The sequence below is a fragment of the Chanos chanos genome, chromosome 6 (genome assembly GCF_902362185.1).
Source record: "Chanos chanos chromosome 6, fChaCha1.1, whole genome shotgun sequence".
Classification (NCBI taxonomy): Eukaryota; Metazoa; Chordata; class Actinopteri; order Gonorynchiformes; family Chanidae; genus Chanos; species Chanos chanos.
The window spans coordinates 14,657,553-14,675,993 of record NC_044500.1 but is presented as its reverse complement, the minus strand read 5'-3'; the positions used below and the strand labels follow the sequence as shown (position 1 = coordinate 14,675,993).

The window sequence follows — 18,441 nt, the reverse complement described above, 5'->3', positions numbered from 1 at the left end:
GATTTAGGGGCGGATTGCTGGACCGCAGATCGAGATATGGGGAGTCAGTCACTGCAGACATACACACATACAACACATAAGATTAAATTATGCTCCTGCAAGTATGGGTAGCCAAAATTCCACTGAAACAAACACATTTGGAGAATAGGTAGCCCGGAGGACCTGGGATCCCACATAGGTTTACAATTTGCCCTGGGTGAATATGAAAGTTGGACTTTTCTTTAAAAATCTGTTTCGTAGCTACAGAATTTAGCCGCTACTTGTCCAAATCTTTGTGATCCTTTTGCGTTGGTCACAGAATATATAGGCCACTATGATGTCAAGTCCAAGTCAGTTTAATAATAATTTGGTCCACAGGGTATAACTTCAAGCAGTTGTGACGTCAAATCAGAATCGAAGCCAACCGTAGCACCGTTTCAGGTAAATTGTCACTTTGTGGCCACCAGCGTGTTCAGAGTTCGAAGACATAAGAGTTATGTATCCGATGAGTAATTTTTCAGCTTATTCACCGAAGCACTCCAACTGCTGTACAGTAAACAAGGTGACAGACATTTGCGTAGTATTGCAACAAAATTTTCATATGATCATAACAATAATAAATTCGAAAATGGGTGCCGCGAATGTTTTTCGGAATGTTTCAAGCTATGTTGACTGTTCTGCCAATCCATCCATCCAGCGAGCAGATGAAGAGGGGCTAGCACGACAAACTGCGAACAGTCCAGAGAGTTTTTCTACCCTCCATATGTTTTGCAGCTGTCAGGTGGGCATATGTGACTAACACGTGTATGAAAAGTCTATATGTTTTGCTCAAACATAGTTGTCCGTCTCTGTGTTTTTAAATTGTGACTTCTTCTAAAGACTTTTTATTGCAGTTCATTTTGAGGACAGCAATTTATTTTTGTTACCCTATAGCCTAGTTATTCTTTACACCAAGGAATTTTGGAAGGGTCCTTTGGTGATTCACTCTTCAAAGTCCATACTTACACTCAAGTTTTCATTGATAGATACCAGCATGTGAAATAAAGAGTGTTACCATACAAGTGCAACGGAGGGAAATCCAGCTTCTTATTGCAGAGCTGAAGATTCGTGACCAGGAGTTAAATACCCTTGCAGCAGCCCATCACACACTACTACAGACCACAGAGGATGGCCAACAGAAAATGCTGACTATGGAGCAGAGAGGGGTTCAACTTAAAAGTGAAAGATAACTATTACAATCAGGCTATTAGCAGTAGCTAATTAGACAAATTAGCCTGATCTTAACTTGTTAGTATAAGAGCTTTAATTATATGATAATACATAATGTGTGGTCATATATGTCAGGACACTGATTGCTGCATCTGTACTTGTCTTCCGTAGATAAGCTGAAGAAGAGTAATGAGGTGATCAGAGCTTTGTGTAGAAGAGTCAGAGTTGCAGAGACACGAGAAAAAGACTGCAACAGAGAACTGAGCAACATCCAGCAAAAGCTTTGTGAGCTCAGGCAGAGGGAACAGCACGGCAGTAGACAGTGCGAGGATCTGGAGGTGCAGGGAATGGGTTCTTGGGTTCTCTTTGTTTTTACTTTATCTTGTTGTTACTGCTGCGTGTTTGCATTTGTACTGAGTGCTTATGTGTACATGCAGGACAAGAACAAGACTATGAATGCTGACATCATGGAGCTCTCTGCCCGTTTGAGACAGCTGGAAGAGCAAGAGGAGGAGCTCAGTAGAAAGTTTAAACTGAAGGTGACACACACACACACACACACACACACACAAACACAATACAGCAACAACAACAAATCTTACATTTATGTAGTCAAGTGTGTGGATAGTTGATATGTGTTGCTTGTACTATTTTAGCCCTAATGAGGTGGACTTCCTCAGTGTTCATCAGTATATTAATGCGAATAATACCATTCTAATTCTTTCCATATTTTACTATGCATATTTTATTTATTGATTTATTTATTTATTTTTTAAGGAAAAGGACATGATGGAGCTCCCAAAACGCTTTTCATATCTAACTGCTTCCCAGTGTGACTCAAAGTTTGAAGAGAGCAAAACACTGGGGGAGAGAGATGAATACGAACAGTGCCTCAGGAAGGCCACAGAAGAGAACGTTCAGCTCAGAGGTAGATTTCTGTCTGTATAATTGTCTTACATCAGCTTTTGTATTGTATATTTAAACTGTTTCACAAATTCAAATTCAAAATTCGTGCACGAAAGAGTCCTGAGTGAAGGTGTCCACAAGGGGTCACCCTCACTCAGTTTTATTATAATTAAGTCATAATGAAATGTTTTCAGTGTTTTCAGATCTGACTCTACACTGTAACGTGTAGTAATCTCCACTTGTAACATTTTCTTCACTGATTCTTAAGGCAGGTTTATTTGTATTATCTTTCTAGAGAAGTTGCTGGAAAATACTACGGAGAACAGTGCTCTAAGAGACATGGTCGTCCAACTTAAACAAGAAAGCCAGCTGCTGAAAGAGGAACTGTCTTTCTTAGGTAATGTAGCCACTGTAGGATACCTGATGCCAGGTGGACATGTTACTCTTGAGTTCTACAATATACTGAAGGGACAAATCAGCACTTGGAATTTTATTCATGCGGGTATTATTGTACAGCCAGATTTCTGCCCTTAACCACTGCATTTCTCTCTTTCTTCATACCTCTATTTGTCCCATGCCTAATTGGACCTGAAGGTGCCTAAGGATGTTCCTGTTTGTTTGTCTAAAATAACATCAGCAGAGATTGTAATGTTTACACATTAAAACTTACCAAAGTTTTCAGGGAAAGTCAGATAAAGTATAATAAGATGTATACTGGTGTATTAGTTTATTTGTTGTGCTTAATGTCCAGGTGAAGACAAGAGCCGGAAGGACAGGCTACTTGAACTTTTCCACTCAAAACAAGGATGCACTGAATCTGAGCTGCATCGCTTGAAACAAGTATTACATTACATTTACACTTATTCATTTTGCAGACACATGTTATTCAAAGCAACTTCCAAGACAGGCAGAATGCAAACCAAGCAAATAGCCGTTAAGGTGCTGACTGATATGAGGGATGGAAGAAACAAAAATTAACTGATGAAAATGGAGATGATGAAAATGTATGTGAATTGAAAAATAGAGTTGTAAAAATGGATGAGAAGTGAAAAGCAGAGTGATGAATTATCAAGTGATTTGATTAATCTAAAGCTGATCTGATTAAAACAGTCATGATATGATGAAGACAGAGCCATGTTTCATCATTTTCATTCATCATTCACAACACAAAATTGCCATTTATCATTTAAGGAAAGTAGCCTCAAGGGTGGGAGTGGCAAAAATTAGCTGATAAAAATGGAGGTGATGAAAATGCATGCGAGTTGAAAAATAGAGGGGTAAAAATGCATGTGAAATGAAAAATAAAGTGATAAAGTGTCAATTAATTTGATAAACTTGGTTGACATTTTATTTAAAACGTTGTTGCTCTGATAATCAACTCGACTGACGTTTATCATTAACAGCAAGCGATTTTTGTTACTTCCGTCCAAATGTCAGTCAAAAACCACGCCCGCTGACAAACTGATTGAGTTTTGGGCCCTCAACTGGCAGGGAGCTGAGGACGTTGTATCTCTTTTCAGAAGCTGAAATTAAGGCGGCAAGTTCTTCCCTCCTTGCAAATCTCATGTATCAATATATCAATTCTCACACGAGCAGCTCATGAGCAGGCAGGCCTGCAAGCTGAGAGCCAAAAACTTGATCAGTTTGTCAGTGTGCCTGGTTTTTGATTGACATTTTGGGCAGAAGTAACAAAAACTGCTTGCTGTAAATGATAAATGCCAGTCGAATTGATTATCAGAGCAACACTGTCTCAAATAAAATGTCAGCCAAGTTCATCAAATCAGCTAACAACTTATCACTCTATTTTTCATTTCACAGCCATTTTGACCACTCTTTTTTTCAATCAGTTCATTTTTGTTACTTCCACCCCTCATAGACCATTGCATAAGTGTCATAGCTAAGTTCAGATACCCAGGTAAGGGTGTTAAAGGAAAATAAAACAGTGGACTACAAGTGGGTCAAGAAGCCCCATGATATAAACTATCGAGTACCAAGTATCAAGTATCAAGTAGTGCTGTGAAGTACACATCATACAGTGATGAGTAGTGCATTGCAACATTAAAGTCAATGGGGCAATAGGCAGGGATCGAGTGTAGAAGGGCAGTGACTTGTGGAGTTAGCGGTTTCCAATTTAAAAATGTTTAGATTGGTTTTTAGATCGGTTTTAGAATTAAGATATGCTTAATTCTAATCTAAATACTCTCCAGGTGTGTTTTATATTAACTGTATAGCACATCTCTTTCTTTATGTATTAGGTGTGTGTGGAGCAGAAGAATGATCTGAAGCGGCTTGGGGTGGAGTTGGAGAGTGCCAGGAATGCGCTGAAACACTATGAAAATCCAGGACTCACTGGCATATCCAAATGTCATATTCCAAGTCAGCAAGTCATCAGTGCACAGGACGCAACACCCTGCCAAACCCTCATCAACAGCAATGAGGGAGATGGGCCTGTTGTCAAGCCAGTTTCAGCAGATTCTGCCACAGCTGATCTCACCGAGGGCTCAGAAGACAATAACCCCTCTGAACAGGCCAGCTCAGAAACTTGTGTAGAAAACAGGATTAAGACTATCTTGAACCATGATCCAGAGACAGAGAACACATTACTGATAGTGTTAATGAATGAGTGTGAAGAAACCCCAGAAGATACTGATGTCCAGCAAGAAAGAACATCTAAATAGCCATCAATATGTAAGTTGTTAGATGAGGTAGAAAAAAGCTTTAGAGTGCATCTGTTGCAACTACAGTGGAGCAGTCTCAGGTATATTTGCAAAACTGAGCTCACATATCTTTTTCTCTCCTGCAGAAACCAAAAATGACACACACCAAGCTGCTTTATGAAAAACAACCTGTTTGTGGAGGACCACTTTTTTTTTTTTTGATCCCTGTGGTTAGTTTTTACTTTTGACTATTTAGCCTTCTTGATTAAAGAGCACATTGTAATTCAATCAGTTAACTTCGGTAACACTCTAATGCTTTGAACAAACACTCCAGTTATTTATATTGCATTCCATCATCAGTGCTCTAGAAGTACAGTATTAACACCTGTGAGTTTCTGCTGAATTTACACAATAAGAGATGTATCATAATATTGATGCTGTTATTATCAGGTTATGTGCAGTTTACCCCAAGACCTGGTAATAGCATGCAATGTTCTATCATTTCCTAATTTCATAAAAATCTGTTATTGGTTCACATGATAGTGAGAAATCTGGTGTCCAAAATCAATAAAGAACGGCAGAAAAAATTAGCATAATTGATATCATAGTTTTATAAGGACTAAAATAAGCGGATCTCATCATGTGTCACGTTTCTCGAAAGAGGCAGGACGCACATGCAGATCAATTTTTTCTCTTTATTTAAAGTAACAAGAGTTTCCAAAACTTACAGACTCGCAAACAGAACCTTAGCAGACCAAGACCATGAACGTGACCAGGAGGAAATACCCAAACATGCCAACACAAAGAAACAGGGGAAACCAAGGAGTACTTATAGCAAACAAAACGAGATCTAATTACTTAACACAGGTGAGAGCAATGATGGAACAAAAGACTAAACAGGACCGAACCAAAAACTGACAGAACGGGGGGGAAAACCAAGAGAAAACAGTGAAAACAGAACCCAGACCCAACACTAGAGGGAGAACAGAGGGACCAGGGCGTGACAGTCATGACTGTCATGCACATTCAGTCCTGCAAAAAATCATAGATGACATATGCATGAGCTAATCTCATTTTGTGCACTGCACTTAAGATTGTAACCCTATAATTACTAATGATTTTCAGTCTCACGTCAATCAGCTTGCAGAGGTTCTAAGTTTCTGTAAGTTGAACTTGCTAGCTACTTAAGCATTAATTTGATTCAAAAGACAAATTATTAATTGGGAACTATCACAGAAAAGTGATTATTGCACACTTAAGCAGGCAGTCACCTAAAGTAAATAAATACACCAGTGTGGATTTGTATTGAGAAGACACAAGGGTTGGAGCAGCTCATGAGAATCTTTACCATTGCCAGATGCAGGAAAAGAGTGTCAAAGTTATGAACATTTTCACCACAAACATGTGAGTGAATGAGACCGAATTATGCTACTGCAAATGTGGATAACCAAAAAGTTAATCTAGACAACCACATTTGGTAATTGAGAGCTAAGACAACTGTCACACTGGTCAGGATTTGTTCATTCAGAAGTGAGATTTCTAAGAATCTCCTTAGCACCACAGAACATTTATAACAACATGCAACAATACCACAAATGGAGATTTAAAACAGTTCCTGAATTTTACATCTCTAAATAGAGTTAATGTAATCTAAAATGTTGTATTGATTGGTCTCCTTTACTAAGTGGAAACAGTTTGAGGTTAGTCCGATTCCTTTTGTGAATATGGATTTTATCAAACATTATCCATGATTCTAACAGCTTATTTGGTCATCTCAAAATGTATCGTTTTCAAAAAAAAAAGAAAAAAAAAAGAGAATAATGCTATCAACAGCACACAACTCTATGGGAAAGTTAATTGTCCTACTATGTACGAAGTGAACAAGTGCTCACATGCACTTTGAACACAGTGGAGGTATTTTGAAAGTTCGAGTAGAAATTGGGAAGTTTTTAAGAGATACATTTGAGAAGTTAATAGACAACATCTTGATGTTTTCCAAATAAGAGAGCAGAAATCGAGCTATACAAAGAAACTTGGAAGTTGCTGAAATGTAGTTTATAGAATATTTTAACACGGAAAATACATATTTCATCTTTGTGTCATTTGTGCATGATGCTATATCATAAAGAGTTAATTCCCAAAATAAATTAATGAGGAATTAAAAGGTTACCTCAGGATTGCCTTATCTCCCCTTAGACCAATTAAAACTGTCATGCATTATTAAATGCTGTTTTTTAGTTCATCCCTTAATTAGACATTTTTGTTTGTGTAATGCGTTGTTATGTGCAAGATGTCCCACTGATGCAATATTAAGCAAACATTATTATGTTTTCACACTCCTGCCTTTACTAATTGGGACAAATTAGAAGACAAATCAAATTCATTATCATGACCTTTGTGCTTTGCTTGAATCTCACTTACCCAAACACATTTCTGACACATTTCCCAACAACTGTTAACATGCTAATGTACATTTGTGATGATACTATGACCCCAGATTATCCACTAAAAATTTGACCTCAACTACTCTGTAGGTGTCCATAGTGAAAACTAAAGTACCTGAATTCAATTTAAGCAAGAAAAACAATTAAAAAAAACAAAACCAAATGAAAGGGCCCCATTCTGAAATACTAAACTTTAGTGGTTAAATACAACAGATTATATAGAATGAATTATTCTCACCTAGGGATTTCCTCAAGAAGGAGAGCATTCAATGGTTAGGCATGGGTGATATAAAAAGGATTCTTTCTTCAGTTTGATGCCCTGCTTTTTATGAATGCACCTATGATACACCAACCCTACCAAGGATTTACGTGACAAAGATATAGTACATTAGATGGCTCCTTTAAGGGCTTGAATGGCTCATCTCATGGGCAAGGATGAGTTTTAAACCAGCCAAGTCAAGGTGCTGAAGAAGAGTGGCCGACCTGTTCCGCTTTACCCTGGGAGAGACCCAGATTCCAATGGTGACAGGAAAATTGGTCAAGAGCCTGGGCAAAATCTTTGACAGTTCCCTGAAGGAAACAGCCACACTTCAACAAACCAGGAGCGACCTGACAACCTGGCTCACTGCGTTGACAGACTGGGGCTTGCAGGAAAATTCAATGCCTGGATGTACCAACACGGAGTCCTGCACTAGCCCCTTCTTGTCTGCAAGAAGCCAATGACATCAGTGGAGGCACTAAAGAAAACCGTCAGTCAGTTTCTCTGGAGGTGGTTGGGGCTCCCTCAGACCTTAATCAGCATTGCCCTGTAGGGGTCAACCAGTTTTGGCCTGGCCAATTATTGGAGCCAATATTCAGCATTTTACGATTATTGGTAGCATTATTTTTTTTATCTGATTGCCGATGAAATAAATTAATTAAAAAATGCGCTACTTTGTCTCTTATGCAGCTGCCTCTCTCTGTCTGTTGTCACCACTCTGTGGTCTAGAGCAATGTCCTGCCCACAGTACTATCCAACTGGTTACACGTCATGAGTAATGGCCTATCAACTCTGAAGGCCACTGTGAAACAGAAAGGCACAGAAGAACGCATATGCAGACTGGAGCTCACCGAGGCTGTGTTTTGAAGGTACGGCATCAGATATTGCCAAAGTTGCAATAAACATCACAACTCTCTACACTGAGGTTGCGAAACCCCCAGTTTCCCTGTTACACTGAAAATGCCCATATAATGCACTTTGTTGCAGTTAACTATAACAAGATAATACAGTTTATTTATGTAGCGATGGCTATATTTTTGAGTAATATTGGTGCCACTGCAACTGAAACTTATTTTAACTACCATATTGTAAACGTAACATTACTTGCCCGTGTGAATTGGTGTTTTTAGGTAGCTAATGGTCATAAAAACGTAAGCTAATGTTGAGTCTTGTAGTGCTAACTTGAATGCAATAGTGAACATCAACAAGTTCATTTGTTGATCCATGATTTAGCCAGCTGACTAGCAAAAAAATGGATAGGCTATAACGTTATTTCTTGCATGTCACTTACCAGGGCTGGTCATACTCTCAGTCTCAACCCACGACTACCAGTAACGTTACTAAAGTGTGTTCTGAAGCTGCCTCTGACCCTGTGTCTTGTAGAGAGGTGCATGATATTGTTGTTAGAGACTTTAGACATAATGGAACTGCATCTAAGGCCTGTGTTAATCCATACATGGACTGCATAGATGTTGTACAATTGTCAGAGTTGAATGGTCACTTCTACTTATTTATTTTTTCATTACTTTATGAAAATGTTCAGATAACTTTATAAGAAATGCTGCTGGGAGCTCCCTGCACTTTTTTACTTAAGATAATGTTTAAAAGTTCTCTTTCAATTAAACATATGCTTAAAGGCATTTCAAAGATGTTTTGTGTTAGTGTCATTCAAAATTTTGACACCAAGATTTTAATTTTTCCTGCAAATGTCTATTGGTTCCCAATATTGGTTATCGGTCTCTTAATTACTAATAATCGGTATAGGTATCGGTCGGTTGACCCCTGTTGCCCTGTATGGGCATTCCACCAAGCTGCTCCCGGTCAGCAGCCTATCAGAAGAACTCAAAGTCACTCGAGTCAGGGAGGTTATGATGTACCGAGACTCCTCTGATGTTAAAGTTGCTTTGGCAGGAATCCTCGTAAAGACCAGAAGGAAGTGGCAGGCACAGGAAGCTGTTGACAGGGCAGATGCATGGCTGCGGCACAACATCTTGGTGGGTACTGTGGTGGTGGGGCGGACAGGGTTGGGCAGTTTTCCCAAACCACGCTACGACAAAGCCCAATGGAAAGGAGAAGTGTCAACTGGTTTAGAATGGGATACGAGCAGAGGTGGAGGAAGAACGCTGCAGAAAGGAGGTTGGCATGTACAAACGAGGTTCCTGGACAAGATGGGAGCATGCAGAACCTTGCAAGATCACCTGAACGGAGCTCTGGAGAGCCGAACCAGAGTGCATCAAGTTTCTCATCCAATCAGTCTATGACGTTCTCCCAAGCCCAGCCAACCTGCATAGCTAGGGCAAGGCAAACACTCCAGCATGCCAACTGTGCCAGAAGAGGGGCATCTTGAAGCACATCCTCAGTTGCTGTCTGAAGGCATTGGGGGAAGGGCGATACTGCTGGCGCCATGACCAAGTCCTAAGGCCTTTGGCAGGCTCAATCAGCACAGCGATTCAAAACAGTAAGAATCAGCTGGGGAGAAGGCACAACATCAGCTAAGCTCTTTGGGAGGGCTTCTTTCCACTGCACAGGACTGGCATCTCCAAGTGGACCTAGAATGGCAGCTGAAGTTCCCAGAAAAAATTGCAACCTCTCCACTCTGCCTAGACATGGTGTTAGCATCAGAGTCTACAAAGCAAGTGGTCCTGCTTGAACTTAGTGTCCCCTGGGCAGACCGGATTGAAGAAGGCAATGAGCACAAAAGGGCTAAATACAGTGCCGGAGCAATGGCTGGAGAGCCAGCTGTGAGCTAGTCAAAGTTGGGTGCTGGGGCTTTGCTGACCATTCATTACAGCGAACTCCCAAACCCCTAGGAGTAAAAGGATTGCAGTGCAGAAGAGTCACCAAGAACATTCTGGAGGCTGCTGAAAAGGCCACTTGATGGCTGTGGATCCGTAGATTAATGTGCCACTTGGACACAAGTTGGGGGCTGATCATCCTCAGCTGGGGCTCCTGGGTGAGGGTGTCTGATGAATAAAGACCCGAAACACCCTATGACCAGGGTTCACCACTGAAGACGTGTCCAAATAGCACCTGAAGGTGTATTCTACAACTACATATTAACATTTATTCAATTAGCAGATATAGTGCATACAAAATTATGATAACCAGCCAGTGCTCAGATACTCTAGATGTACTTTTTACTTTCTGACATGCTTTTCTGACCTGTAGTTGAATTTAAACACTTAGGTGATGAGCTGTGTCTTTATTTGTAGTGTACAGTACACTTAGATGGTGAAACTGCCATGCCATTCTCTCAGCAAGTATGAACAGATAGTGAGTGGTGGAGATAAGTTGTAAAAAATTTCTATAAACTGACCACAGGTTTATCCATTAAGATGTCATTGTATCCCCCCAGTTCCAAATGTGTATATTAAAACAAATGCCTTTAAATCAAGACATAATTATTTGGGGTGTGGTCCCCTGTCCCCACCCCAACTCCCAGCCTTAACTCTAAAGGCATGTTTTCTTTAGTCATCACCTTAATATTCAAAACAGCCTTCTCAAAAACAATATAAATGTTTGTGATGGAGAATTTTCTCTCATCCCAGGCCTGTACAGCTCATGCCACGAGTAACAACTAAGCTATGTTTGCACAACTAAATGATTCTTTAAGCATATTATATTGGAGTTCGGAATTCTGTAAATAATTTTTTGCATTTTGGACGAGTACTAATTTGGACATAAGCTCTCGTAACTATATCAGATACTTTTCTAAGAAAAACAGAAATACTTTAAAAGATATCTGATATTTTTAATTTTTCTGAGGATTATTCCTCATATGTTTTATATAGTTTTTGTGTAATTGTGTATTTTCATCTAAATTTGTACAAGATTTGAACAACATGCAAGGTAACAGCAGTCTTACTACGACCAGCAGTGACTACCACATGCAATTGGTTTCTTCTGACAGAGTAAAAAGAGCTCTTTCAATAGCTCTTGTTCAGATATTTGTATGGCCTTCTGTCTACACCAACTTTCTGATGTTTTTTGCCTTCTCTAGGAAACAGGTATTCCAGTCAGAGACACGTTATATATTGTTTGCACAGACTGTGCTGGTGGACTTGATTTTCCTTCTACTGACAAATTTTGTGGTGATTCTTTCATTTAATGATGCACTGATGCCAGTGGCCTTCTGTATCCCTCTATGCATGATGATGGAGATGGTCACAAACTGCACACCATTAACCATCACTGCTATGTGTGTGGAGCGTTATGTGGCCATCTGCATGCCGCTCAGACACAGTGCTATTTCTACCACCAGCAGGACGATGATTTTGATCCTTGTGATTTGGATCATAAGTGCTATATTTCCATTTATGGATGTCTTTATCCTTATTGCAACATCTTCACAGGAGTACCTCGTTGAACTCACCTATTGTCACTATGAAATAATGACACCGGAGCACTGGCATCGCCACATGAGGGGAATTATTTACATTCTATCTTTTGTGGTCATAGTCTTGGTTGATATCTTATGTTTTGTAATGATTTCTGTTGCTGCACGGGCTGCCTCTGGTGACAATAAAAAGTCAGCATCAAAAGGACAACGAACCCTTGTGCTGCATCTTCTTCAGCTTCTCCTGTGCGTGATAGAGATTATATGCCCTTATATTGAAGTTGTTCTCATGGACATAGATATTGAATTATATTTGACAATTCAAATTTTTGATTTTCTTGTGTTCAGCATCTTGTCCAGGGCAGTGAGTCCAGTCGCTTATGGCCTGAGAGATGAGAAATTTCGTGCAGTCCTGGTTTACTATGCAAAGTGCAAAATGAATCATATCTCAGAGACGGAAAAAAAAATAGCTGCAAGATAGCGACCAGATTTTGATTTTAAAAACTGAGAGTAAATAGCACATACTCATACAATAGTACAAACTCTCAGTCAAAGAGAATGAAAATGGAAACAAACTATTTTATCTTAGAGAAAGTTCTCTATTGCCATGAACCTTCAAATGGAATTATTAATGATGAGAAAGGAGGTGGATTTTCAGTCAGTCCTGCACCCAGCTCCCAGCCCGACTTCAAAAAAATATCGTGGCCAAGCACATCTACACATTGCTGTTTGCCACAACTGAAAATGTAAATTTTTGGAATAAAAACCATCTGCGAATAGCTATGACCAAACAAGTGTATGTGACTCCTTTCACTACGAATCTGAGTTCATGCACTATTATGCCCATGTATGTAAGCTCTTGCCCTACTCTAAACTTCTTTTCTGTATTCATTGTGTATAGATTTGTGTATACAGAGTTTCTATTGGATAAGGATGTGTAGATAAAACAAGACATTTTAATTATTGGTTTAAATGTACATAGACATTACTGCTTTTTGATCAGTTTTTTCTAGGTAATAGTAATACGGATCAATATTTATCATATTTAGACTTAATCTTTACTTAGTTGCCACAATATGCTGAAAACGATACATATATTTAGAGAAAATCTATATTTTTTCATTGTAATTGTTAATGGTTAAGAATAAAATCCAAAATAACATACGTGCTGCAAGTTTCCTTGACCTTGTGTGACTAATGTGATACACATTCTTGGGAGCAGTGGCTCTGTGAGTTAGGGGTCTACACAAGGACTCACAGAGATGACTGTTCCAATGATTTGTGAGTAACCTGGAGATGGTAATAGTAGTAGAGGAAGACATTGTTTTTATGTCTTTGCCCTTGGTATAACTGCTGCCACTGTGCCCATAAGCAGTATTTTAGTAAAGTATTTTATCCTCACCCCACCATGTGGCTATGAAAAAGAACTATGTACTGAATGGCCCTAATGTGGTTAAATAAAGGATTAAAGTAAAAAAAATATTATATCACATTATATTATATTATATCATTGTTGTATTATCTTATGTTACCTTATGTTTCATTCATTCACCCTGATTTTTGAGTGTAGTCTCTCGCGAGTCACTCATATCAAAACACACAACCCAAACTGCCTTTAATCACCTCCGTAATATCGCTAAAATTAGGTCCTTTGTAAGTGTGGCTGATGCAGGAACCATTGTTCAAGCTTTTGTCATGTCTCGCCTCGATTACTGCAGTGTTCTGCACTCTGGCTTGTATGACTCTATTAAAAGTCTTCAGCTGGTCCAGAATGCTGCTGCCACAATTCTGACCACTACAAGGAAGTTTGACCACATTACACCCGTCCTGGCTTCCCTTCATTGGCTCCCAATTAATGCAAGGGCAAATTTTAAGGTCCTCTTATTAACATATAAAATTTTACATGGGCTTTCCCCAGCCTACCTCTGTGACTTAATTACACCCTATAACCCCCCTTGCACCCTGCACTTTCAAGATTCTGGACTATTAGTCATTCCAAGAGTTAAAAAGAAGTCCGCTGGCAACCGACCCTTTTCCAATCGTTCTCCCTTCCTCTGGAATAGTTTACCTACAGAAATTAGGGAGGCAAACTCTCTCCATACCTTTAAAACCAGACTAAAGACTTATCTATTTTCTCTAAATGATGGATAATATCATTTTGATTTGATGTTGTTACAGACATGTAAAGCCCCTTGAGACCATAAATAGTGATACTGGGCTCTAAACAAACTTATTATTATTATTATTATTATTGTTATTATTATTATGTGCCTGATGACACGTCTTGCAGGGCTTGAGGGATACACAAAATATAAGCGTTCAAATTCAGATCAGTTTTATTTCTCTGTTTTTTCAGTAGACAGTGTCATACAGCTTTACAGAATACTGGGCTTGAGAAGGTGACTAAGGTGAATTGGTAAGGCACTCCCTTTAGCGTCTCTGGACGCTAGTTTTCCATCTTTGGACACTAGTTTTCTGGTTATGGTATTGCATTGTTATTGCATGATTTTAGGGCAAACTATGGTTGGAAACAGTGCCATTTCAGAGTGTCTGGAGACATTCTCAGATGTTAACCACAAATGTCACACATTTGTCCTCATTACCCCCCTCTGCTGGTAAATCAGTGCTAGTTCTGAGATAACACTGGACAACAAAGATTTTGCTTCCTGAACACTTTTGGGTGTATTTTAATGGATTGATTACGAAAATCACCTTAACATTTTCTTATCACATACAGTTTTATAGATATAACCTATATTTGTGATTTCCCATCATATTTTGAGTCTATTTTAAGTCTCCTTGCCCACAAAGCAAGCTGTTTCGGCCAGTCTAAGCAAGCCTGGGCATGCACTCAGGTGCTATGCAAATGTTGTTTTAGGCATGCCTGGGCATGCTTAGTCAGGTTAGATGCTGGCAGACAGGCTATAAAAGCTGCTCACATTTACAGATGCTGTTTGGATGCATGTTGATGCAAATGTTCTTCAGGCAATAGCATAGTGAGTATGCTTAACGATAAGATTTATTCAGGAAGACTTAATACAGCAGAAATGTCTCGTCAATGTCACAACAGCTGCGAAACATTCTGTTACATCTGTGGCGCGGATATGGCTCAAAGACACATCACTTATTAAGAATGGCTATGAGCTCTACTTTGGATGTAAAATTGGTGGCCAAGACAAACCCTTGGCTCCTCACATTTGTTGAATAACACATGCAGTCAACCTGAAAGCTTGGCTCAGAGGCACTTGGAAATCAATGCCACTTGCAGATCCAGGGCTTAAGTCGTCAAAGTCCAACTCCTGGATGAGTTCCTATTCAATGGCCATGAATGACAGCATGTTCAGGCATCTGACATTTGCAAAAAGGACCATTCTCCCTGGCACTTGCTGACAGGAAGCGTCAGATACAGTCTTAACGCAATGTATACATTGGGAAATGTTAACTTAACCCACAATCAAGCATTGTTTTCAGAAGTTTCGATGGAGGCATTTTCAGTCCATCAGGTCTAATGAAAGATCTGAAGTGAATCAGTTCATCGGCAAGACTTCTGTCCAAATCAGATGGATAGACACATGAAAGCATGTTCGTTTTATAATTATTTCACTGTCCGATCCGGTCTCAGAAATGAACAGTACCCCAAACAGATCACGTAGGTGCTTGTATGCATCAAGTCTGTGGCCAAGCCTGTGATTCTATTTGGAATTTGCTTTTCCCATCAACTAAAGCATAATTTTCTGCACTATCATCATTTAAATTTTTTGCATTCCCTGGTGCGCTGGAGATCGTGGGGTTTTTTTTGTTTGTTTACATTTGGCACACACCTGGTACAGCTAATGCTTCCCTTTCAAAGTCTGCAAAACGATCTCTATGTGCTGACACAAAATCACGCAGAGACCTAAGAAGCTGCACTGCTGTCATGAGGTCTATGTCCCCTTTTTGAGGCTGAAAACTTGTCATTTGGAATCGAGTAAGAATAGTATTCCAGAAATTAGCCACAAATGCAGGTTCCAGTTTATCTAATTTTACACTGCTTCACTTCAGGTTTCTCTTTTCTCATTTTCATTTGCAGATATGCTGTCCTAGCTGAGGCCTCCCTTATTTTACAGTTGTTTTGCCAAAGACCTATAATGGAGTCAGCTCAGCAGCTCCATCGAGTGTTTGATCGTGACTTTAATGTTTAGTCGATATGGATAGCAGAGTTCCGTAAAACTTGCCCCCATCTATTTGTTAACGCAGAGCTGAATGTATACACGGACTGCAGTAAATCAAAATACTTTCTTACCTCTGGACTGCTGTCCTCTATGCTGTTTACACTTACTAAGTTTAGAGAATGGGCAGCACAAGGTACATAAATGGATTAATGGGTTTCTTTGCTTCAAGTGCACCTGTGCTACCCTAACATGTTGCTGGCATTATCAAATGACTGGCCTCTAAAATTAGATAAGTCCAGCCCAAGGCTGTCCACCATGGCAACCATACAATCTGCCAAACTTTGTCCAGTATGGCCAGAAAACGTTCCCCTGGCTTACCTTGCTTGCTAACAAATCTAAAGATAAATGTTGACTGATCTACATGAGATGTCGGGAGCTGAATCTACAATGACAATAGAAATATTTTGCATCATGAAGCTCTTCTGCAATTTCTTGCCTGTTTTTTCTCACATAAACTCAATGAACTCTTCACATGTTGTTGACACTAAGTACGAGATGCTCCCTCTGCCCTTCTGACTGCATGTTTTAATATGTTCTTCCAGAAAGAGGGATATTGACTTTAAAATCCTCAAATAGTTTCTGTTGTGTGGCGATTCCAGGAGCTTGTCATTTCCTCTAAATGCCAGGCCTCTTTCTCCTAAAAACTTGATCACTGCCACTAAACATCGTATATCCCTCCAATATTGCCTCACATCTATAGTTTGCTTTATTAGGGCTAGATCAATTTCCCTAGTGCCACTCAACCTCTGCATCAGTATTAGCATGTTGGACATATGGTCTGGACTCCTCTCGTGTTCAGAAATGCAGCGCGAATGTGTCCAGTCGCAAAAACCATCCCCAAATGCACTAATTTTTGTCCCAAAAAGTTTGCAGGTGAAGCAGAATACATTTCCAGTTGATGATGAATATAACAGCCATTTTTGTGGTGCTAGTTGTCCATTAGGCAATCAACTGCACATGTCATTTGTTAATGAACGAACGCGACCACCTATTCCACAGTCTCTGGCCGATGTGGGGTACTTCGCTCGTCTTTTTTTATTTTGTCACTGGATATATTTCCCCACAGTGCAGGATCCATAACGATCTCACACTAGGAGTAGTCTTCATCCCCCCCGATGTACTGTACTCTGGTGGTCAGGTTCATTTCTGATGATTTTTCATTTTGCCCACTGATCCTGCTCCTGGTGTGTGTGTGTGTGTGTGTGTGCTCACTACCGGTGTGTAAGGATGGATTGAATGCAGAGATTAAATTCACTCCTCACTGCTCACAGTGTGAGATTCTAAATTCTAAAAATTTAAATCATTATCTGTCAGAAAGTCTCCCTTTAGGCACAAATCTGCATGTAAGCGTTGCTTGGTGATTCAGACGTGAAATACATTTAGGTTTGTCTCTATTCAGTGTTTTGCATTGTTGGCATAGGTGCTTATTAATGCTGAAGGTGCCACTTTCCTTCTGTGCCACATGTACTCATGTTTGTGGGTTAATGGGAAAAGGTGAGCAGCACATTCAAGTTGTGAAATCTTATATTTATCGTGTTTAATGCGGAAGTTATTTTGCATTGTTTACTTTCATTCACTGAATGTGAATTGGTTAGCTGTTTGCCATTTGTTTTACTCAGTGTTGCTAAGTTACTTATTCCTGAGCATGACTGTGAGCTATATCTGTAATGATCTGAATTGCTTAGTTTACCGTTTATTAATGAATACAATAACAATACAATGTGTCTCAAAATATAGTATACTTATAATTAAGGCTGTCCCGATCCGATCTCAAAGATCAGTATCGGGGCCGATCAAGGCATTTTTAACTGATCGATATCGGCTTTACTGAGCCCGACCCTCAGCCCAACCTTTTGTTTAATGTCAGTTGTCACACAGGTGTCGTAAACAGAGAGCATAATTTGTGGCAGGTCGCGGCTAAAATGTCTGCAGTGTGGATATGTTTTAAATTGGGAAACGAGAGCAGTCCAAAAGCCACTTGTACTGTTTGCAACACAGCGCTGCATTCAATAGGCCACAACCACTTTGATACGGCACCTAAAAAATAAACACTTAGCGGAATACAGTGAGTTCACTCAGGTAACACAGGCAAAGGCTGCTCCAAAACAACACACACTGGAGGATAAACTTTTAAAAGGAGAGAGAAATTTCCTCGAGACAGCGACAAGGCCAAAGAGATTACCAAGAGTTGTTGGGCATCAATGTTTTTAAAAGTGTTGAAAATAATAAACAGGCACGACGATGACTTAAGGTAGGTCTTTTGTCTTTATTGAGTAAAAGGTAGCGTATACAGCAAAAGCAGAGAGGAGGTCATCAGAGACACCCAGGCAGAGTCTTGGTGGTGGAAGACTGAGTCTCGATGGTGGAAGACTAGACAACAAGGTCTCACACACACACAGATATACCCGTGCAGCCAAGGGCCTCTGGCTTTGACGCCCAT

General features: G+C 39.7%; 1 protein-coding gene and 1 pseudogene across 1 annotated transcript; both read left to right on the top strand.

Annotated features, from left to right (window-relative positions):
• The first annotated feature begins 607 nt into the window (after positions 1-607).
• LOC115815122 (uncharacterized) lies at positions 608-10,421 on the top strand (annotated as a pseudogene).
• An 875-nt stretch (positions 10,422-11,296) lies between these two features.
• On the top strand, positions 11,297-12,271 carry LOC115815121 (odorant receptor 131-2-like). The gene has a single exon (XM_030778085.1). The coding sequence runs from the start codon at positions 11,297-11,299 to the stop codon at positions 12,269-12,271; it is 975 nt and encodes a 324-aa protein (XP_030633945.1).
• The last annotated feature ends 6,170 nt before the right edge of the window (positions 12,272-18,441 follow it).